General features: G+C 42.5%; 3 protein-coding genes across 3 annotated transcripts in view; 2 read left to right on the top strand and 1 right to left on the bottom strand.

Moving 5' to 3' along the window:
- The window catches only part of scg2a (secretogranin II a), a gene marked incomplete at both ends in the record, with an annotated part of 34,234 nt that extends 24,852 nt beyond the window's left edge, over positions 1-9,382 (top strand). Inside the window, 2 exons of the mRNA XM_083694693.1 lie at positions 5,277-5,705; positions 7,391-9,382. Of these exons, the coding sequence (XP_083550819.1) occupies positions 5,277-5,705; positions 7,391-9,382 (2,421 nt within the window). The remainder of the gene's footprint in view (positions 1-5,276; positions 5,706-7,390) is intronic.
- Positions 9,383-10,555: 1,173 nt separating this feature from the next.
- ap1s3a (adaptor related protein complex 1 subunit sigma 3a) lies at positions 10,556-13,996 on the bottom strand. The gene is made up of 5 exons (XM_083695779.1): positions 13,873-13,996; positions 13,010-13,188; positions 11,389-11,497; positions 11,052-11,189; positions 10,556-10,761 (listed from the first exon to the last, which is right to left on the bottom strand). Exons 1-5 carry the CDS (start codon positions 13,873-13,875, stop codon positions 10,726-10,728), a joined length of 465 nt encoding a protein of 154 aa, XP_083551905.1. The 5' UTR covers positions 13,876-13,996; the 3' UTR covers positions 10,556-10,725.
- Positions 13,997-14,743: 747 nt separating this feature from the next.
- dhrs12la (dehydrogenase/reductase 12-like a) lies at positions 14,744-21,357 on the top strand (the record flags this gene model as incomplete). The annotated part of the gene is made up of 10 exons (XM_083695778.1): positions 14,744-14,799; positions 17,339-17,472; positions 17,693-17,775; positions 18,658-18,753; positions 18,930-19,011; positions 19,101-19,162; positions 19,407-19,511; positions 19,765-19,855; positions 19,966-20,103; positions 21,242-21,357. The coding sequence occupies 10 exons, from the start codon at positions 14,744-14,746 to the stop codon at positions 21,355-21,357; spliced, it is 963 nt and encodes a 320-aa protein (XP_083551904.1).
- Between the last annotated feature and the right edge of the window lie 415 nt (positions 21,358-21,772).

Genomic DNA, 21,772 nt, shown 5'->3' with positions numbered 1-21,772 from the left:
GACATGTAGAGGCGTGGTTGCAGCACAACACACACACACACACACTTTCTCGTTCTCTCACGCAGATCTGACCTATGAGTCATCCTGGCTGTACCTCCAGACACCCTCCCTCCCCCTCTCTCTCATTCCCTCTCATTCCCTCCCTCCCTCTCTCTGGTCACTGGGATGTCAGAGACAGACAATTCACTAGAGCAGACAGCCATGGCCTATGCAGCTTCCTGTCTCTATGGGCACTTAGCAACCACTAGGCGTGCGGCATGTTTAACTGTCAATTAGGGAAACTGCTGATCACCACTATGGGAAAGAGTGGGATAAAAACAAAGGCCTGGTGTTGACTCACACTATGCTTCAGGAATTTAGTAATTCAAATATTTACCTGTCACATTTATGTTGATTTCCTTATAAACATAACATATCTTCCAAATCTTGTTACGTGAGAATCTTTAGTCAAACAAAACAACAGTGGTTGGGATAAATCATTACTAATTGGGGTAAGGTAAAGACACAATCAATGCCTTGTAACAGTAACAGCGTTAAGACCTAACTTTGTGAACAAGATTTCACTATAGACCCAAAGGCAGGGAGTTGGCAAAACTGAGATGATAATACCTCAATGATTCAATAATGTGCACGCCTCTCTGACTCAGTGGAGGACTGTCTGTCAACGTGCGCACCTCTCTGACTCAGAGCTATATTATAAACAAGAGCAACATCCCAGGGTTACACTCTAATTCTCTCACTGCAGCTCTAGATAGGACTTTGTAGAATACAGCAAATCTCCAGGAAAAATAAATGTGCTGTCACAGCGAACAGAAGCCCAATATGAGATATGCCATATGCATGTTATGGGATAATATTGGGTAGCAGGTTCACAATTGTATCTTTTCTGAGCTCTCTCTAATTATGTTCTCCACTGAGTCAGAGAGGTTAAGGCACATAGACACATTTCCCAAAATGTGCAGTTGTTCCCCTTTAATGGAGCAGAGGGAGTATCAATAATCAGAACAACACAGAGATCTTCAGTACTGTCCATTGAGATGCAGCCAGTAAAACATGTTCTCCCTCTATAATCAGAACAACACAGAGATCTTCAGTACTGTCCATTGAGATGCAGCCAGTAAAACATGTTCTCCCTCTATAATCAGAACAACACAGAGATCTTCAGTACTGTCCATTGAGATGCAGCCAGTAAAACATGTTCTCCCTCTATAATCAGAACAACACAGAGATCTTCAGTACTGTCCATTGAGATGCAGCCAGTAAAACATGTTCTCCCTCTATAATCAGAACAACACAGAGATCTTCAGTACTGTCCATTGAGATGCAGCCAGTAAAACATATTCTCCCTCTATAATCAGAACAACACAACCATGATAGCTGGGGAGAAGGATGAATTTCCTCTAAATTGATTGTGGAATCATGGGTTTGAAATGGGAGCAAGGTGCAGCAGTGTTTCATTGTACTTCACTTAACACTTCACAGTCAGACATAATGTTGTTTGGGGTGAAAAGCTCATCTTCCTCTTTGCATTTCCTCCTTGTTTTTAGTCTTTGTTGTGTAGGGATATTAAAATGTAATGTGCTGTTTTATTTTGACATTTCAGGCCGTACATCTGTTCACCAACGTTCCCTAACGTGTCACAGCAGGAAAGTGATATATTTTTTATCTGAGGCACATCACACATCTTTCAGAGGTGGTAAACAAACCATGCTACCATTCGCTTCTCTGTACCAATCACAGAACATCTGCTTAGTGACTTTAATCTAAAAAGGTGGAATTCAAAGGAGGTGTCAGATCCACTCCCTCCATCCACTCCTCACCATAAGAAATGTATCAAAGCCCAATGTAAGCATAACAAGCCAGCATACAGCCAGCCTGTATTCCTTGACATGCTACAAGAAGCCGAAACACTCCAAGGGAGGCTATTTATACACCACAACCAAATCGAGCGCGTCTTATTGTGTAACATGGCAGAATTGATTCTAGTGGATGCTGTTACTTTCAGACACAGTGTAAAGCAAGAGAAAACATGAGATTTTGCTCTGTTTTGTTGATTATTCTAGACTCTTCCGTTGGCTTGTGGCTGCCTTAGGCAAAGGAGACAGGGGAGAGATGGAATATTTGTGCAGTAAATATGTGGCACTGCTGTAGCGTGGTTGTGATACAACCCTGTTGTTGTTTGATGTGTTTTGACAGCACTGGGTGAGGGAGGAGCCCAAAATAGACACTAGTGTGTTGATTGTGTGAACAACAGTGACCATAACCTGACAGAATGCTGTGCAACATCTATTGATTTGACATACGGGCTTTCTATCCCACAATTCCAAATGCACAGGGCAAGTGTGGACATGGTCATCCATAGAATTCACTTCTTGCAAGACAAGGCTTTTTAAAACAAAGAGATCCTTTCACACCCCTGAATTATGACCTAAAGTATGAGTCTCCCCATCTCTAAATCCCCCTCAGTTCATCCAAATTTAGCCAAACCATGATTATAATAATACTGTATATATATATATATATTTGTATCCAGGTAATGCAATCTCTGTATACCCATCCTAATTCAGAACAAAACAGGTTGTTTGTTTTTGTCACTCTTTTGGCACAATCTGTCTGTAAAATACAAGGTCTGACTCATCATCTTGTAGAAACAGAAAAAAAAAGAGTGTTCCGCTTTAGCTGTGTTATTGTGTTATATTTATATGACTTTCTGGGACTGTGGAACATATTGAAATAATTTCATTGTATTCCTATGTTCAGAAATCTGGCACACATACACATAATATAATATATGCCATTTTGCTGACGTTTTTATCCAAAAGGACTTACATTGCAGTGAGTGCATTTTTCAGTATATATGGTCCCAGTAGGAATCAAACCCACAACCTAAGCATTGTTAGCGCCATGCTCTATCAACTGAGCCACAGAGGACCACATATGTGTCTCTCTCTCTCTCTCTCTCTCTCTCTCTCTCTCTCTCTCTCTCTCTCTCTCTCTCTCTCTCTCTCTCTCTCTCTCTCTCTCTCTCTCTCTCTCTCTCTCTCTCTCACACGCTCGCACGCACACACGCACGCACACACACATAGGCATGCACATCAGGAAATAGAGCCTCTGACGTCAAAGCCTCTAAACCGATACGTTCTCTCTCCTTCTCCCTGTCTCTCTTCTCCTACCCTGCAAGGACACTGACAGCTGGGTTATGGTGGATACATATTGGCTGTCAAGCTCAGTGATAATGAATGAGGCACAGCCAGGGGACAGGGAGAAGAAGAGCCCACAAAAACAGGCCGTTTTACCTTAGATATAATATCAAAGATACTGATAAGATAATTAAAGTACAGTACATCTAGGCACAAGCTTGTTGAGATCTATCTGAGAGCTATCTGAGATCATTTAAGACAGCAGGTTTTGATTAATTTAATAGGTCTTTACAATTTGGTATCACATTGAACAGATGGTGGAACATATTAGGCTACTAACAAAATAAGACAGCAAGTAATGCCACACATGCTAATTGATGGTAAGAAACTTTAGATTTGACCCTGCAAGACGGGCGGACAGGTTGTAGGAGGGAGGAGGGGATGGAACTGAGCGGTAATTGGTTTCTGTTCATGGGTCACTGTGACATGTACAACCACAAGCAATTAGCCAAACAGCTTGAGAGTTATCTGTCCTTTACTGCTTGCATGCTCCCATGGCGCACAGTCAGAGCACTCTCCGCAGTCCCCGCAAGCGCCGTTTTGCAATTTCAATGTCAAAGTCAATGCCAACGATTTGGGAGTTGACAAAGAGACCACTCTCCGTTGTAATCAATGATTGCAATTTCCTGGCTTTGCCAACCTGAAAACAATTATATCAAACATGATATTTTCATCGGCATTACAAAATGTAATGACATATGGTCAATACATATGCCTAATTGTGTAATTACTTTCTAGACCTAGTCAATAGCATCATTCAATGCCTAATGTAGTGGCCATGCAATGTCCGAGGTAGGTCTATAGCCATTAAAACAAACAAACTAGAAAAAGAAGTGCCAGAAGAAACTTTGTGAGCTTGCAAAGTCTTAGTTTAACGTTTAAAGATGTGTCGATAGATAGATACATTTGCTGGGTAGTTGAAAGAAAGTTAGATAGTCTTATTATGGTAGTGGACAAAGTTAGAGATGGATTGGTTGGTTGGTTGGTTGGTTGGTTAGTTGGTTGGTTGGTTGGTTGGTTGGTTGGTTGGTTGTATGGACAGAATGTTAGGTAGATAGAGGTTTAATAGGTATCAGAAAGCTTTCATCAGGGTTGATGAAGATTTTCTGGGTAGTTGAAAGACTGGATGGATGAAGGGATAGATGAAAGAGAGGATAGATAGAGGGGAGAGGGGAGGTATTGAAAGGTCAAAACAATTAGGAGGTTAATCCGCATGGGTTATGGTTTAGGGTTAGTGCAGTGGCTAGAGAGTTGGTTGGTTAACCAGGTGAGAGTTTTTGGAGTTAAAAAAAGCTGAATAGTTTAAAAAGTGTAATCGTTATCAGAAAGCTTTTTATCAGGGTTAATGAAGACTTTCTGGGAAGTCAAAAGAAAATTAGATGGTTGGTTAAGTTGATTGGATATATAGATAAATGAAAGAGAGAATGGATAGATGAGAGAGGGGAGGTATAGAAAGATCAAAATAATTAAGAGATTAACCAGTGTGGGTTATACTGAGTGAAGCAGTAGTGACTGGTAAAAGGAAGAAAGGATGATGCTAGGTAGTTGAAGGTTTAGATAGATAGAAGGTCATAGATAGATAGATAGATAGATAGATAGATAGATAGATAGATAGACAGACAGACAGACAGACAGACAGACAGACAGACAGACAGACAGACAGACACAGATAGACAGATAGATAGATAGATAGATAGATAGATAGATAGATAGATAGATAGATAGATAGATAGGATAAGCCTGGGGTAGATCAGTGGAGTGGGTAGAGGATTGAATGGTTGAGAGTGGCTTCAGTGGAGTAGAACAAAGAGCAAAGAGAGTGCATTGCTGTGCAATCATTCTAAGAATGTGTTCTGCAAGCCTCCTATTATTTTTATTTTTAAAAGGTTCCATGGCAATGCAAGTTACACCTCTCTGCACATTTTAAAGTTGGACTGGTTTTGGACGAATACAAAAAATCCAGATACGATCTACGAAAAGCTAGCAGAGACACTAAGAGGAAATACTGGGACAAGATAGAACCAATACCAACACCAAGGCACTTGTGAGAGGTTTGTGAGAGGTGTGAGGCTGCAGACGATAACGGACTATAAGGTGAGACCTGGCAGTTTGTGCACTGATGCTTCGCTTCCTGACGAGCTCAAGTCCTTTTACACTCGATTTGTGGAGCCCCCCACAAAGGCTCCCACTACCCGCGAGGACAGTGTGCTATCGATCACTGTGGCTGACATGAGTAGGGCTTTTAAGTGTGTCAACGCCTGCAAAGCAGCCGGCCCAGACGGCATCCCTGAACGCATCCTCAGAGCATGCGTTGATCAGCTGGCAGATGTATTCACGGATATATTCAACCCCTCCCTGTCCCAGTCTGTATTCAACCCCTCCCTATCCCAGTCTGTATTCAACCCCTCCCTGTCCCAGTCTGTATTCAACCCCTCCCTATCCCAGTCTGTAATTCCCACCTGTTTTAAGGCGACCACAATCGTTCCAGTGCCCAAAAAGACCAAGGTAACCTGCCTTACAGACTATCACCCTGTTGCATTCACAAATGACATTGCACATTTACACTCCTATGCCACTACTATTGCTACTGCCCAATATTGGTGTTACACACTTTGCCACCTTATGTCATTGTTTATTATTATTATATTGTATTGCATTGTTGATTGTTTGATTGTTGTTTGCTGCATTGTTGAAGAACTAGCTTGCCGTAAGCATTTGATTGCATCATAAAACTTTCAAATAAACTTTCATTTGATTTGACTTGATTTGAATAGCTTACAAGTTGTAGGAGGAGTAGCAGGTGGAAGAATTGGAATAATAACAATAAGTATGTCGAAGAACCATAGTTGCTGAAGCAAGCCCACCTAATTCCAGCATCCAGAACCTATTCTCTTGATCCAGCTGGATTGAGTATTGCGTATCATCCAGTGACGCATGAGTCAGGTGGCGCTTCTTATAACTGGAGCTGTCCCCGGTGCTGAATACCGAGATTCCGTGTTCGCGCTCACACTGCAAGAGATGCTAAGCTCACCCACGACTCTCAATTGAAGCTATTTTCAGAGGTAAGATTTCAGACATGGAATTCAATATTTGCGATGAAAGTGGGAATGGTTAGACTAAGCCTTATTTTATTTACCTTTTTGTATCTTAATTTCCACTTTTTGACAACCATTTTTTTTTTTTAATCTTTGACAACCATTTTTCTAAAAGCCTTTCAATTGCCAACCTAATGCATTGTAGGTCTACCGCAATGAAGACATGCCTATGTTATCTATAGGCCTACGTATATTTGGTTCTTAATTATTTACGGATGTTTGGTCTATTGTTTGGTCTATATGGTGCATTTTGCAATAGCCTAATAATGCTGTGAAATAAGCAGATGATCACCAACATTCAACCGGTATTGTTTCTAATGCATTTGGGCAAGATTAAAACGTTTCTACATTTTCAGTTTAAAAGCTTGTCTAAGTTTTACTGTTTTAGGACGACGAATAGGGTATGTCTCGGGTGTTTTTTTGTTTCAACAGTAGCGAGCATCAGACGTAGGGTTACCTAGACAACCGGGTTGTGACTCAATCCGGAGAGCAGCAATTTGAAAACTAATGAGATTTACAGCAGAGCTGAATGCCCATGCGTTCAGCAAGCAATCATTTGGGCTTTCAACAGATATGCTTTTTATTCTCTAGACAATACCAGCCACACGCAGAAATGGTATTGCATTGCACAATGGCAGGCAGCTTCCTGATACATAGGAGGTGCAAGAAAACCTACACATCAGGCTACGTTAAAAAGCCCCTATACCTGTACAGTAATACCATTGTATTAACATATTGTATTGTACAAGAAGAATAAGTGACTGCAATTACCATGAAATTACCAATGTAGGCTAGCCTACTATTTACAGCATTTTAATACAATGTTGTTACTAGTGTAATTACAGAGTTACTGCATGGGTATAGGGGTAACTTAATGTACAATGTGACCCAAAACAAGTTAAATGAAAGATCATAGATGCTGAATTGCACAGAAATTAGACATGATAGCTTCTCCTTGCTTAGACAGGAATTCTAAACTGTTTTAAGCCCTCTAACCAATAACTCCTGTGGACCCTAGAAACATGAGGTGATACAAATCTATGTTTCTCACTTGCTGTTTTGTCTCCAGGCAATACCATGTTGTCACTCCCCAAGCTCTCCACTGCAGAGACTGGCTCGCTCCTCTCCCTGCTCCCCATCTTCCTCCTCCTCCACAGCTCTGCCAGAGTACAGGGGGTCTCTCTGAGAGAACACAGAATGAGGGGCAGTCAGCCTGACCCACACCTAGGGGGACACTACATACCCCCCAATGCAGACATGCTTAAGGCCCTGGAGTACATTGAGAGCCTCCGCCAGCGTACTGGACTGGCTCCCCATGAACACCAGCAGCCCCTACCAGACTATGATTCCAATGATATGGACGACACACAGAAACTCCGTGCCATACTACGTCTCGGCTCTCAAGCCCAGAGCCAGAGTCAGAATAGAGGAGATGGAGGTGAGGAGGAGGAAGAGGAAGCCAATGAAGAGGACAAGACCCAAGAATGGCTGCAAGCAGTACTGAGTACCCTCCAGCAGAGTGAAAAGAGGCCCAAGCCTGGCCCAGTGAGGTCCAGTGCAGCCCGCCACACTCTGGACAAAGGGTGGAGAACGGCAAAGGATGAAGATGGGGAGAGTAAGGTGGGAGGTGGGGCAAATCCATGGGCAAGGCAGCATGGCAGCCAACCTCACAGGAAGTACCCACTGTTGTTTGAGGATGAAAAATGGGGCGAGAGGGAGGAGGAGGAGAGAGCTTCAGAACGCAAGAATCCCTTCAAACGCACCAATGAGAACGTGGAGGAGAAGTACACGCCCCAGAACCTGGCCACCCTGCAGTCTGTGTTTGAAGAACTAGGGAGGCTGTCCAACACCAAAGCCGGACACAAGCGCCAGGAACCTTTTAGGGCTGGTGATGATGAAGATGATGACAATGAAGATGATGACGATGACATGTTCAGGGTGGGGCACCTGGCTTATGAAGATGTGATGGGTGGAGAGGACTGGACACCCCTAGAAGAGCAGGTGGAGACGGAAGAAGAGGAGAGAGACAACAGGGAAGAGTTTGACAGAGTCTTGGATGATGATGATTATGAGGAGGAGGAGGAAGAGGCAGATGATGAAGATGACCAAGACAACTACGAGGTCAAGAGATCAAACCAGCCAGGTTTAGGAGAGGATCCAGATGACATCACCAAGCTGGTGGACTACTACCTTCTAAGGGTGCTGGAGAAAACAGAACAGGAGAAGCAGAAAAGAGAGCTGGAAGAGGAGGAGAGGGCTGAGAGGAGGGCGGCCCAATCCCAGAATAGTGACAGCATAGATCAGCAGGCCATATACCAGCTCATACAAATCTCTCAGAAGTTACAAATACCACCTGAAGATCTGTTGGACATGCTGAAGACTGGGGAGATAACAAAACAGGACAGGAACCCACAAACAGGGACACCTAACGAGCTTGCCAGAAAAGAGGAAAAACTAACTCAGATTTCCACTCAAATGAAAAATAGGAGCCTTCCTGCTAAATTCTACAACAAAGGACTGCCTGAGACTGAAACAAGCCACATTCCAGAAGACATAAACACGGAGGACATTCTACGTATCCTCGGGCTGGGAGGCATAGGAAATCAAAATGCTGCCCCCCTCAAGAAGGAGAAACAGCATAAAAGCTCGCCATCAAGGTTTTACGCGCCAGTCGGAAGACAAGGAGACTACATCTTCTCTCAACCAAGCATTTCCAAAGTAAAGGATGACGATGACACTGTCGACGAAGACGAATTTGCAACGTATCTCGCAGCCCAGATGTTGGCACAGTACCCGGAGGCTGCAAACAACAAGGCCGACCACAAGCGTGCAAGTCAGTCACCCTCACGAGCCGAGCAGCACGTGTTGGGAACCTTCGAACAGGCGATACAGAACTACTTTGATCAAATGGACTCCGACAAAAGCCCACCACAAAAAAGACAATCTGAAACCAAAGACAAGGACAATGCGATTCAAATGCAAGGCATGGATGATGACACGCTGCTGGAAATTCTATCCTACCTAAACCCAGAGAACGAAGAGAGCGAATATAAGGACCTTTACGATGAAACTGACAAAGGAATGTAGATAGTGGGGATGAAGATATAATATATATTGTTTTGATGGGGGGAAATCACAATAAAGTATTTTGAAAAATAAAAACATGCAATCGAGTTTAGTTAATTCAGTAGGTTAATAATAACAACTCATGTTTTAATAGCCAACTTCTATGGAGATTATTAACTTGATTTGGTGTGGCGACAGAGGAACGCATATTCGTGATAGTAACTGGGTTTGTGGTATGTTTTTGATAGTTAAAAGTAAAACAACACTATAGTTACATTAGACCACTCAATAGTTATTCTGGAGGCTCAACGGCCCTTCATTTCAACGCAACACATACTCAAATCGGTGTTGGATTATTTAGATCCATTTGTGTTCTTCGTAAATTATATTTCGTACGTGTGTTAGGCATTGTGTGACGTAACATAGATAAATAAAGCATCTACTTTATTTTTTCCTTACTGTGTAGTGTTTCCTCATTTGGAGCGCACAGGTAACGACGAGAACCCTGCAAATACCACATTAAAAACATATTTCTCGTTGTGCCAGCGATAAGTCATTATGGCACACATATAGGCCTATGTGTTGATCTAGGCAATTCAGTAGCTTAGTAGACCTACTGATCAGAATACTGAGGCTTAATATGAGGCAATATTGCGCAAATATTGGAGAATGGGCTTTTCAGCAGCCGGACAGACCCGGTCGCAACGAACCAGGCTGACTAATTTATTTGTCTTAGCAATGCTTTATGGTTGTCCATTTCATCAGATACATTAATGATTAGTGTCTTAAGTTTTGGTAGAGGTCATCAGACAAAATAGCTATTTTCTGAGACAACGTTATTGCTGATAAGTAAAAAACAATAAAAAATAACCCCAGTTCATTTAGCATATTAAGACAACAAACAGTAATCTAATAGCAATCTGATAGAAGTATTGTCTTTATAATAAAAGGTTTTATTGAGTATAATAAGAAAACATGATGAAAGTATCCTGAACATTTGAACATCCAGCAACAACGAGCTGCCTCCTATTTTGCGTATAAATCACACAATCATGTAGTTAATTACATAGAATAAACAAAGTAAAATAATTCAAAATAAAATTCTCTATCGGAACAGCACACTCTTAAAAAAAATCTGCTTTTAAAAAAATGCTTTTATAAATTGCCTATAATACATCTTTGACAAATGCTTATTCAAAACAAATCCTTACATTTGTGCCAGACTAGTTTGACTTGGCTTAACATATTACAGTGTAATAAACCTTAGTGCATGATTTCATGAAATGCTGTGGCACTTATGGCAACAACAAAAAAAGAACCTCTGAATCCTTTATGGAGCATTCCTCAGTTGTTTCCCCTTTTCTTCAGTAGGTAGGCTTACTCATATATTCTTCAATTGTCTGACAAGAGAACAGGTGAAGAAATATTCAAAACCTGCATGAAATATTCATCATCATACCAACAAAAAGACAGAAAAATAAAGGTAAGATAGCACAATGACCATACAGCCTTTCTGCACTGGGATGGGTGGTGCTGTGGTTTATTTGTTTAAAAAGAAATACTCCTGCATACACAATTACCTCTACACATTAAATGTGTATGTATTGAATGGAGAATTATTTTTCAATATTATAAACAATTTGTCATAAGAGAATAAAACATCTTCAGAAATGCTAAACAAATTCATTACCTCCTGTAGTGTGTCTGCCTCCTCTATTGATGTGCCCACAGCTGTTTTAGAGGTCTCCATAATCTCTCCCCCCATCAGAAACTCATCCAGGATGAAGTAGGCCTTCTCAAAGTTAAAAATTATGTCCAGCTCACACACCTGCAGCAGCCAAGACAAAACATGTCAGAGAAAACAAACAACAGACATGTAATGAAAACATATCATATCTTTTTAAGAGAGTTAAGTTGATTTATTTAAACTTTACTTTACCAGCAGACCTCTTGAACCTCTTTTTCAAAACTCTTTTATCTAAACTGGCAGAACACAATGGCCATACCATGGTATGTGTTAGCCTTACGTTGCCAAAGTATTTGTCCAGCAGCTCGACATATCGATGCAGCACCTCCAAGCTCAGTAGTTCGTTGTCCTGGTCCTCCAGACCACAACAGAAGTAGAGGCTGGCATACCTGCAGATGAGGTGGAGGTGAATGGTCAGATGGAACAGGGTTTGTGATTGTGAGATTATAGTGATAGGTATAGATGTCACTATGCCGTAAAGGTACATGCTTTAGATTGATATGACATTACCACAGGAAGACCTTAAAGATGTTTCAGATTCAGAAGCAAGACACTTCACTCGCTAGCTCTGCTATTTTGTGGCCTTTAAGTTATTAGTTGTCAGAGATTGTGTTTTTAGAACAATCTGTGCTTACCTGCTATGTGTTTAATATGTATGTTTAACTTGACCTTTTGACTGTTAAGTCTCGCAGAACATATTAGATTAGATTAGATTAGATTGAACTTTATTGTCATTGTGCAGAGTACAAGTACAGAGACAACAAATGCAGTTAGCGTCTAACCAGAAGTGCAAAAAAGCAGAAAAGTGCAGTGTGAATAGTATATACAGGTAGTGCAGTATAGTAGTGCAGGATAGTATCAAAGTAGTGCAGTGTAAGCAGTATATGAATTAGCAGTAGCATTATAAGCAGAATAAATAGAATGCAGTATGAACAGTGTAAGCAGCATATGAGCTGTATAGGCAATGCAGTAAAGCAGTATATATGTATTAACAGTAACATTAGAGTAAATAGCAGAATAAATATGGAATGCCGTATGAACAGTATAAACAGGTATATACAGTATGTACAGATATGTGCAGTGTATTAACAGTAGTATTAAAAGAAAAATATAAGGATATGTGCATTATGAACAGTATAGACAGATTATGAACAGTATAGACATATATGTACAGAAGAGCCGTGGTATGTAGTAAGAGCAGTGTGTACAAGTGAGGATACAGTATGTACAGTTTATAGGAATACTGTAGAGTAGTGCAATTGTCCGGGGGAGGGGTGCAGGGGTTGGTAGGTTGTCACCTAGGTGCAGAGTTATAATGAAGAAAACCGCAGTTGTGTGCGAATGTGTAAGTAGGTGTCTTGGCATGTACATATGTGTTTGTGTGTGTGTGTGTGTGGGTGTGTGTGGGTGTGGGTGTGGGTGTGGGTGTGGGTGTGGGTGTGGGTGGGTGTGGGTGTGTGTGTGGGTGGGTGTGGGTGTGTGTGGGTGTGGGTGTGGGTGTGGGTGTGTGTGGGTGTGGGTGTGTGTGTGGGTGGGTGTGGGTGTGGGTGTGGGTGTGTGTGGGTGTGGGTGTGTGTATAAGTAGTGGTGATGAGGAGGGGGAATAGGAGGTTAATCATTAAACATGAAAGGGTCCCGTACCCCATAGTCCTGCAGCAGCGGAAGGAGAATGGGTGCTATGAAGAAAACAAGATAGCCAATAACAGGGAGCATAACAAGAGTAAGAAATAGCATTAATGGAAACAATTAATTTAAAAAAAGAATACATTTAATAAAAATTAAATAATAAAAACCAAACATGCAAGCAAAATGACAGGTATGATAAGAGACAAAGGCAGGGACAAATAGAGATAAAGCATTCATTTAGAAGACACATACAGAGAATACATCCTCTCAGTCACCTCTTGTAAACGATCTTGAGGTCCCTCCAGTCGAGGAAGTTGCATGAGCGTGGTGGGCGTGCCAGTACGATCAAAGTCATGTCTCTGATCACCTTTTTCTTCTCCCGCTCCGTCAGTGGAGTGAACCACTTCTGCAGTCGCAGCTTCCCCTGCCGGCTGAACAGCAGTAAGAAGCGCATCTGTGGAGGAGAGGGGACAGGAAGTTGAGCCGCATGTAACCAAATCACATAAATAGATTAAATAGAATAGCCATCATTTGAGGCTACTAGACTGATTCTATTGTCCGTAGGCTGGCCCATAACATGAGTTAATTATGGCCACTATATAAGGGGATGGATTTGTGGACTATATTAACAGCTGTTTTGTTCTTTGTTATTTTCAGCACGCTACAATTATTGACCTGTAGAGTCAGGTGGCGAGGTGCACTACAATCCACCTTTGTTTTAGCAAGATGACGATCCTCTTGTATCACAGGAGGTCACACCATGTTATTACCAGGTGGTTAATGAGTAACTGCGCGCGCACACACACACACACACACACACTACACAGTCAATGTTCAGCCATCAAAACAGTTGTGAATACTTAGTTCTGACGTGTCTAACCCTAACCCTAACCCTAAACAAAAAAAGTAAGACAAATCTGGGGTTACACATCTTCATTTCGTAATTTCGGCAAGTAAATGCGTTTTTATAGCGGTAGGCTGACTGTCATAGCCTACTGTAACTAACTACAATGTGAATGTAGGTACTGTGCTCACCTTTTGAACAGGTGCAGTCGGCAGAATGTAGCCTAATAGGCTACGTTGCTCAAAATAGGCTTTGTCAAACACGGAATAGTAAACAAAAAACAATAATACTCACCATCGTGCTAATATCGTTTTGGAGCTATTATTAGGAAGAAAGATATTTCAAAACAATTCTTGTGACAACCGGTGTGTTGGGATGGGGCATCGTCGATCTTCAAAATTATGTGGACAAAATTGCGTAACCACACCTTCTCTAGATAGTACCGCGCCCTGTCTTCGTTTTACTGGCTCTGGATTGGCTCACACTATCACCTGGAGTTGGGCAAGGTGCTCCGTGATTACAGTATGTCATGTGGAAATATCAACCTCCTTTTCAGACCGTTTTAAATAGGCATATCACAACGTCTTGACACAGAGGACGAACAATTAGCCTATTTCGTTATCACTTACACGACGAGGTGAGAGAATTGAAAGAGCCCTGTATTTGTTTGACATTGCCTATTATAATGAAGCAAAATACATTTTGGAACTCGACCAGATTTTCCCATCAATTCCTGAAGTTTTATTCGAGTAGGCTTTTTTAGAAACCGGCACAATGCTGATACTGTTAAGCATTAAGTATTAAGCATTGCTAAGATATTGTATGACACCCTAGGGTACTCCAGGGTACTAAAATACTGTTTGTACACATGCATGACACATTTTATTGATCAATATATATATAACTCAATATTGATTATTATACATAAAGTCATATCAACTGTTCATTTATCTATTTCTCTTGTAGACAGTGTCGGGGGCATCCGTGATAGTGTCGGACTGACACCAATAGACACTGAACTTGATTGCCCTACTATTGTTGGTCTCTGACTCACCGCTGGGTGACCCAAGGTGTCACCCAATGTAAATTCACACACGTGGGTTTGGTCGACGTTAAAACCGGAGGAGAGAGCGCAATAACGGTCGAGAGAGTTCCAGAGTCGACGATGTCTCTTTACCGAAACTCCGTTTGGTTTCTGAAAGGACTGACTGAGTTCACCAGGTAAAACATACTTAACCATTGTATCTCTCATCACTGGACATTGTTGATGGTTTTAATAACCAAAATAATATGAATCCATGCTGAGGAATTTAATTTTTCTGTATTTGTGGGAATCTCTGGGTGGATATATGCAAAGTGCATAATCTTTACAATGTGTATTAACAGAAATCTTATGTAGTCAAGATGTTGAATTTACACCTGTATTGCTCTCATACCATATAGAGCAGTACAGAGGCTCAGGTATACAGTACTATATACTGCATATACCAGGCTATGGTATTGCTTTGGAGCAGACTTACAGAGAAGGCTACAACAGTAAGAACATTACAAGTGTTGATTTACAGTAGGGATCCACAAATGTTGTGTTTGCTATGACAGACCTTATGAAGAAATAACTTTTCAGTCCTGTAAAAGGTGCAATACAGCTATAGGATATTAATGCCTGTATTGAGTACCACTGGATTCAGGGTCAGTTGATTCAGGGTCAGTTGATTTCAGTGTTGCCATTTATTTTGGATGGGAGTCGAACCTCAGAGCATATCAGGGGTCAATTAAGGCTTTTTAACCCCTATTGATTCAAGATTCAAGATTCTTTATTTGTCACGTGCATACAATTATACAGTGAAATGCAAAAGTGACAGTGCCACAGAGTAGTGCAACAATACAATAAGTTTTAAAATAGAATAAAATAAAATAGTTTTTTAAGTACTAAAAAATATACAGTATGAACAGTATAAACAGTATAAACAATATGAACAGTATAAGCAGTATAAGCCATATAAACAGCAGATGGATGATTATGTGTGTGCATATGTGTTATGATGTCAGTGAGTGTGTGAGTGGCTTGAGGGGGGCACTGGTGGGGTCATTGTTGATGATCCTGATGGCGTGGGGGAAGAAACTCAGCCTTAGCCTCTCTGTTCTCGCTGCATGACAGCGAAGGTGTCTGCCTGACCGCAGCAGCTGGAACAGTCCGTTTTTCGGGTGTTGAGGGTCCTTCATTATCCTGTAGGCTCTGGTCCTACACCTCCTGGTGTACAGGACATGGAGAGGGGGGGTTGGAGCTCCCATGGTCTTTTCTGCCAGGCGTACTATCCTTTGCAGAGCTCGCCTGTCCTGGGCCGTGCTGTTACCGTACCAGAGGGTGATGTTGCCAGCCAGGATGCTCTCCACAGCTCCAGAGTAGAAGGACTGATGGATCCTCCGGGAGACTTTGAATTTCCTTAGCTGCCTGAGATGGAACAGGCGCTGCCTTGCCTTTCCCACCAGTGAACTGATGTGGGTAGTCCAGGTCAGGTCTTCTGTGATGTGGACTCCCAGGTATTTAAAACTGCTCACCCTGTCCACAGCAGTCCCATCGATGTCAAGCGGCGTGTAGGTCCTTGGATGTTGTACTCTCCTGATGTCTACAATCAGCTTCTTAGTCTTGGAGACATTCAGGATGAGACTATTCTGCTGACACCAGAGTGACAGGTCCGCCACCTCGTCCAGATAGGCTTCCTCATTGTTTTCTGAGATCAGCCCCACCACAACTGTGTCGTCCGCAAACTTGATGATGGAGTTGTTGCTGGACTTAGCCACACAGGCTGTACAGGGAGTAGCTATTGATTGATTGAATCCCTAGAATTGGGGAAGGGTTATCTGAGATTTGCAATAGGGGCAAATTAGTTTGCAATGTCTATGCACATCCATTACTGCTGGCAGGTGCCAAAATCACAAAACAAAATTGAACTAATAGAACTGTTGAACTAAGTGCTTGATTAAAAAAATAAAATAAAATAAACTGTCCAATTGCAAATCAAGTGAGTAATCAAAGCCAACTAGGTTTCTGTATGAAGCCTATTATCTTATTTGGATGTCTACCAGCCTAAGTAATGCAGTCATGAGGGACTCATGATAAATGTGTTATCAATAGCATCAGACCGCACACTGTCCTTCCACATTAGAACAACAAAACATGCAAACCCACTGAGGTGCTTTTGTCGTTGTTTCTCCTCTTCCTTTGTTCAACGTTGTGTTTTCTCACAGAAACCGTTCGCTCTACCCGCCCTGACCCTGCACTGACACCATGAAACAGAGCGAGCATTTAGCCCAAAAGAATCTCCAAGCATGGCGCCGCCTTGCTCCCTTCATCCCCCCTCCCATCGCCTACACTCAGTGGTTGAGCAGCAGAACAATGGGACTCATTGAGGCTCTTGACACCACACACAGGCCTGCTGTCACTGTCACCAGCGGTGGCCTCAGATCCATCCCCTGTCCCCTCATCTCTCCACTCTCCATCTCTAATTACCTAAGAGATGATGCAAGACATTTTCTCTCTCTTTGTTAGGCCCATCTTACTCTATCTAAACCTTATCTGATATTCAAACTTGCTACAGTGCTTGCATGTGATGTCTCCTCCATCCTGACCCTATTTGACCCCAGTGAGTCTTTATTTACACCTTACCACTGACTGTGTGTGTGTGTGTGTGCGCGCGTACGTGTGTGCGTGCGTGCATGCATGCATGCGTGTGTGTGTACATGCATTTGTGTGTTCCAGGAATGCCTTCCTCTCTGCAGCAAAGAGCTTTGTGGAGAAGGACCTGGAGGTGTCAATGGCTGGCAAGTCCTTCCTGATCACTGGAGCCAACAGTGGCATAGGGAGAGCTACAGCCATGGCCATCGCCAAGAAAGGTATGGTGCCACTCATATCCTTGCTGAAGTGCTGAGATAGCTGGGGCGAGGCAGTAAGGGTTGAATTTGTTTTAGGCATGCACATCTTCAGCCTTGATACTCAAAACAGCAGAGTTGTGAATCAGAATAATTAAGGAGTTTTTAGGGGTTCCCTGAGAAGGTGAAGACCCATGACCTGGTTTGTCTTCTCATTGCCCCCACCCCCCTCATACCTCCACAGGTGGTACGGTCCACATGGTGTGCAGGAACAAGGACAAAGCAGAGGAGGCTAGAGCTGACATAGTGAAGGAGACAGGAAACAAAGTGAGTGGTCTTATATGGACTTATAACCCAGAGGCAGTATAGGCTACTTACGACTCATTTTGGTCACATCATTATTGTAGTAACAACATCGTAACATCGTATCAACATATTGTTGTTAGCAACCCAGTCTCCAAATTATTACGTTCTGCAGACCAAAAAATACGATCTGTGTGGTCGTATTATCTAGCTATACTGGCAGGTAAATACGGAAGGTGGAACATCGGAGTTGGCAGGGTGGCAGAGGCAGAAACCACCCGACTTGTAACATGAATGTTGCTGGTTTGAATCATGCTGGGGACACTATTGCTAATTGTTGTTGCTTATTCTAATTGTTGTTGCTTTTGCTAATGCCTACCCCTGACAACTAACCTTAACCTTAACCACTCAAAGTTAATGCCTAACCTTAAGCAGTCGAAGTTAATTTCTAAACTTAGCCATTCAAAGTTAATGTCTAATACTGCATTAACTATGTTGCAAGACGCAAGTCGTAATTCACGTAAATCTTACACAACGTGTCTTCAGTTTTTGACGTATCTTACCTCAAAACAGGTAGTCAAGCGTTGGTATAGCCAGATAATACAAACCTAAACCGTATTTCCTGGTCTGCAGAAACGATGCCCCAGAACGTAGTAATTTGGAGACTGTTGGTTGTTACGTAGTAATTTGCTTCATAATTACAAATGAAGATTTACATTTTTATTACAAAAGTGCAATATAAAGTGTGTATTACAAAAAACAGTCAACTCCACAATGTAATAACAAAGCAATTTCCAAATGACTACTTAACAACATATCAATACATGTTGTTACCAGAGTAATTACATTGTTACTACACAGATGTAGATCAACTTACCGTAAAGTGCTACCCACATCTCTTTTCAGGAGATATATGTTCACATTCTGGACTTGTCTGAAACAAGAAAGGTTTGGGAATTTGCAGAGGCTTTCAAGAGGAAGTACAAATCTCTTAATGTGCTGGTAAGTGCTGACATAAGTTACAAACTGAGTGTACAATTAATATCTATTTTTGTAACTATTTTTCAACCACCCTTTCCCTCTCTCTCCCTCTCTCACACCCTTCCAACTCTGAGTGTGGATGTACAGTATGATTTGTTGTTTTCTGTGATCATTGATTAACTGATTTATTTGGACAGATCAATAATGCAGGATGTATTATGAGTCAGAGAGATGTCAATGCTGAGGGGCTAGAGAAGAGCTTTGCCAGCAACGTCCTTGGTGAGTAAAGGGAGCAGTATGAAAGCCGCTTAATATTTCAGCCTTAAAACCCATAAACACATTATCCTTCTGTCTATCCTTTTTACTAGGGGTGTATATATTGACCAAGAGCCTGATTCCCTTACTGGAGAAGAGTGCAGACCCCAGAGTTGTGAGTTAGAAACTCCCTATGTTAACCACTGTGCTGTATCCTCTTAATCTCTTTCTCTCTCTCTCTCTCTCTCTCTCACTCTCCTTTTCTCTTTCTCTCATTCACACACAGACACAAACACACACTCACACACACACACACACACACACACAATTGTGTGTGGGATGTGTTCTGTTTATGATTCTTTTTCCTGTCTCCTTTACAACCCATACAACATGTCCTTCTCTTCCTGCTCCCTCCTCAGATCACAGTGACTTCTGGGGGCATGCTGGTGCAGAAGCTGAGAACAGGGAACCTGCAGTCTGAGAGAGGCCGCTATGACGGAACAATGGTCTACGCCCAGAACAAGGTGGGGGGGGGGGGGGGGGAGTGGCAGAGGAGCAGGGTCATATAGCTAAGTACAGGAAACAGCTGCTTTGTCTCACACATCTATACAGGCTCCTTTAGGTAGGGCTCTCATGGTCTGTGTGGTCACATATGGACTTTTATTGTATATGAAGATTGTGCTGTGATTTGATATGATCCAATATGGTGTGTGTGTGTGTGTCTGTGTGTGTCTGTGTGTGTCTGTGTGTGTGTCTGTGCGTGCGTGCGTGTTTCAGAGGCAACAGGTGGTGATGACAGAGCAGTGGGCTGAAACCCACAGTAACATCCACTTCTCAGTGATGCACCCTGGCTGGGTAGACACCCCTGGTATAGTAGTATACTCCATTTATTCACTGGGAATAAGAAGTAATTAGTTACATAATGGAGCTCTAACTTACATGTTCTTCTGTCCTCTCTCTCTCCCTGTGGTGTTTTAGCAGTGGCCAACGCCATGCCTGAGTTCCACAGCTCTATGAAGGAGAGTCTGAGGACCCCAGAGCAGGGGGCTGACACAGTGGTGTGGCTGGCTGTGTCTGAGGCTGCTGCCACTAGGCCCAGTGGACGCTTCTATCAGGGTAGGGAGACATGAAACAGGGAACACAAGACATCAAATTAAATGTCTCAATCAAAATGAGTTACAATCGCCACCCCAACCCCTGATCTGAGTCTAAATAGCCAACAGCAGTATTAAGGGTTAAATGTCATATATACTCTCTCTCTCTCTCTCTCTCTCTCACACTGTCTTTGACTCCCCCCACTCTCTCTCCTTAAAATCAGTTCTCCGTCTGTGTTCCTGGAGAAAACAGGAGCTCTTTAAGACAGCCAGTCCTCTCAGTACAGTGGGTTTCACTGGAGATGAGAGGAGAGAGATTTAAAGCATATGAGAGGGGGTTAGAGAGAGGGAGGATGAGAGAGAGAGAGAAAGGAGAATAGAAAATAAAATAAAGAGAAGATACGAATGCTGGCTGAATGCAGTGTTTGTCAGTTGTAGGTCGGCCAGGGGGCATAGAGGGGCGGGGATGGCCTGGCGTCAGTCCACTGCAGCTGGAGTGGGCTGCTCTTGGTGCCAGATACTGCCAGAGAGTGCAATGGACAGCACCTCCTAACTCACACACACAGACACACACAGACACAGACACAGACACACACACACACACACACACACACACACACACACACACACACACACCCCCCCCCCCCCCCCCACACACACACACACACACACACACACACACACACACACACACACACACACACACACACACACACACACACACACCCTCCCTCCCTGCAGGCTGACCTCAGTGACCTCTCGCAGCACAGTGGTATAGAATAGACACTTGAGTAGAGTCACACACAGACATCCTCTCTCATCTCACATCTCTCTCATGTGTGGTTTAGCCGATGCATTTCAGGGCAAATGAGGTCAATAGATACGTATTTTGTTTTGGGTTAGGGTCAGGGTTGGCACAGGCGATATGACAAATAGATAACAACTTAAATCAGGTGTGTTCTGTAAGTATCATTAGGTCGCCTCACCCCTATAAGATTTCGTTGTACTTTGCATTGTCACCATTTGTTACTGAATAATCTCTAATAGTCTACATATTCTGCAATTCAATGTATTTTTATTTGTCTGAATGCTTGTGTGGGTGCTTGCCTGTTTGTATGTGTGTGTGTGTGTGTGTGTGTGTGTGTGTGTGTGTGTGTTAGATCGGAGGATGGTGTCAGCCCACCTGCCCTTGGCCTGGACCCACAGCTCCCCGTTGGAGGAGCAGAAGTTCATGAGTGTGATGGAGGATCTAGCCAAGACCTTCCAGCCCCACTGAGCTACTGGGACCAGTACCACACACCTGGAATCAGTACAGAATAGCTAACACCAGTCTACTGTAAATGGAGAGAGAATGGTCCTGCTACATGGGTCCAGCTCTTCTATTCCATTTGGAAAACTAATTTGCACTAAAACAAATGTTTAATACTCAAGTCCACTGTGTAAGGCATAGTACCCCTTGCCTTAAAAAAATATTATATTAAAAGAACAATGTTTGATGGTAATGCTGCTTTGATAAGGGCTATCCTGAAAAGGTTCTACCTTCTCTTTGATCTGTTGATAGAGAAAGCACTTTTCAGTTCTGTACACAACACATTTAACCAAACAAATCTGCAAATCCAGTGCACCCTACAACTTTACTCAGTGACTTAATGGAAGCTGTCAATCAGATGGGAATCTGTTATGACCTAAGT

The sequence above is a fragment of the Argentina silus genome, assembly GCF_951799395.1.
Source record: "Argentina silus genome assembly, chromosome: X".
NCBI lineage: Eukaryota > Metazoa > Chordata > Actinopteri > Argentiniformes > Argentinidae > Argentina > Argentina silus.
Note: the sequence above shows the minus strand (reverse complement) of the source record. Positions and strands in the feature narration are given on the sequence as shown.

Bases quoted from the DNA above. Each gene is read 5' to 3' on its own strand.
- ap1s3a (XM_083695779.1), bottom strand. The intron at 11,498-13,009 runs GTGACTGAGAGG...CCTCATCTGCAG, and splicing joins CTCAAGATCGTTTACAAGAG to GTATGCCAGCCTCTACTTCT. The intron at 11,190-11,388 runs GTAAGGCTAACA...TGGCTGCTGCAG, and splicing joins TGGACAAATACTTTGGCAAC to GTGTGTGAGCTGGACATAAT.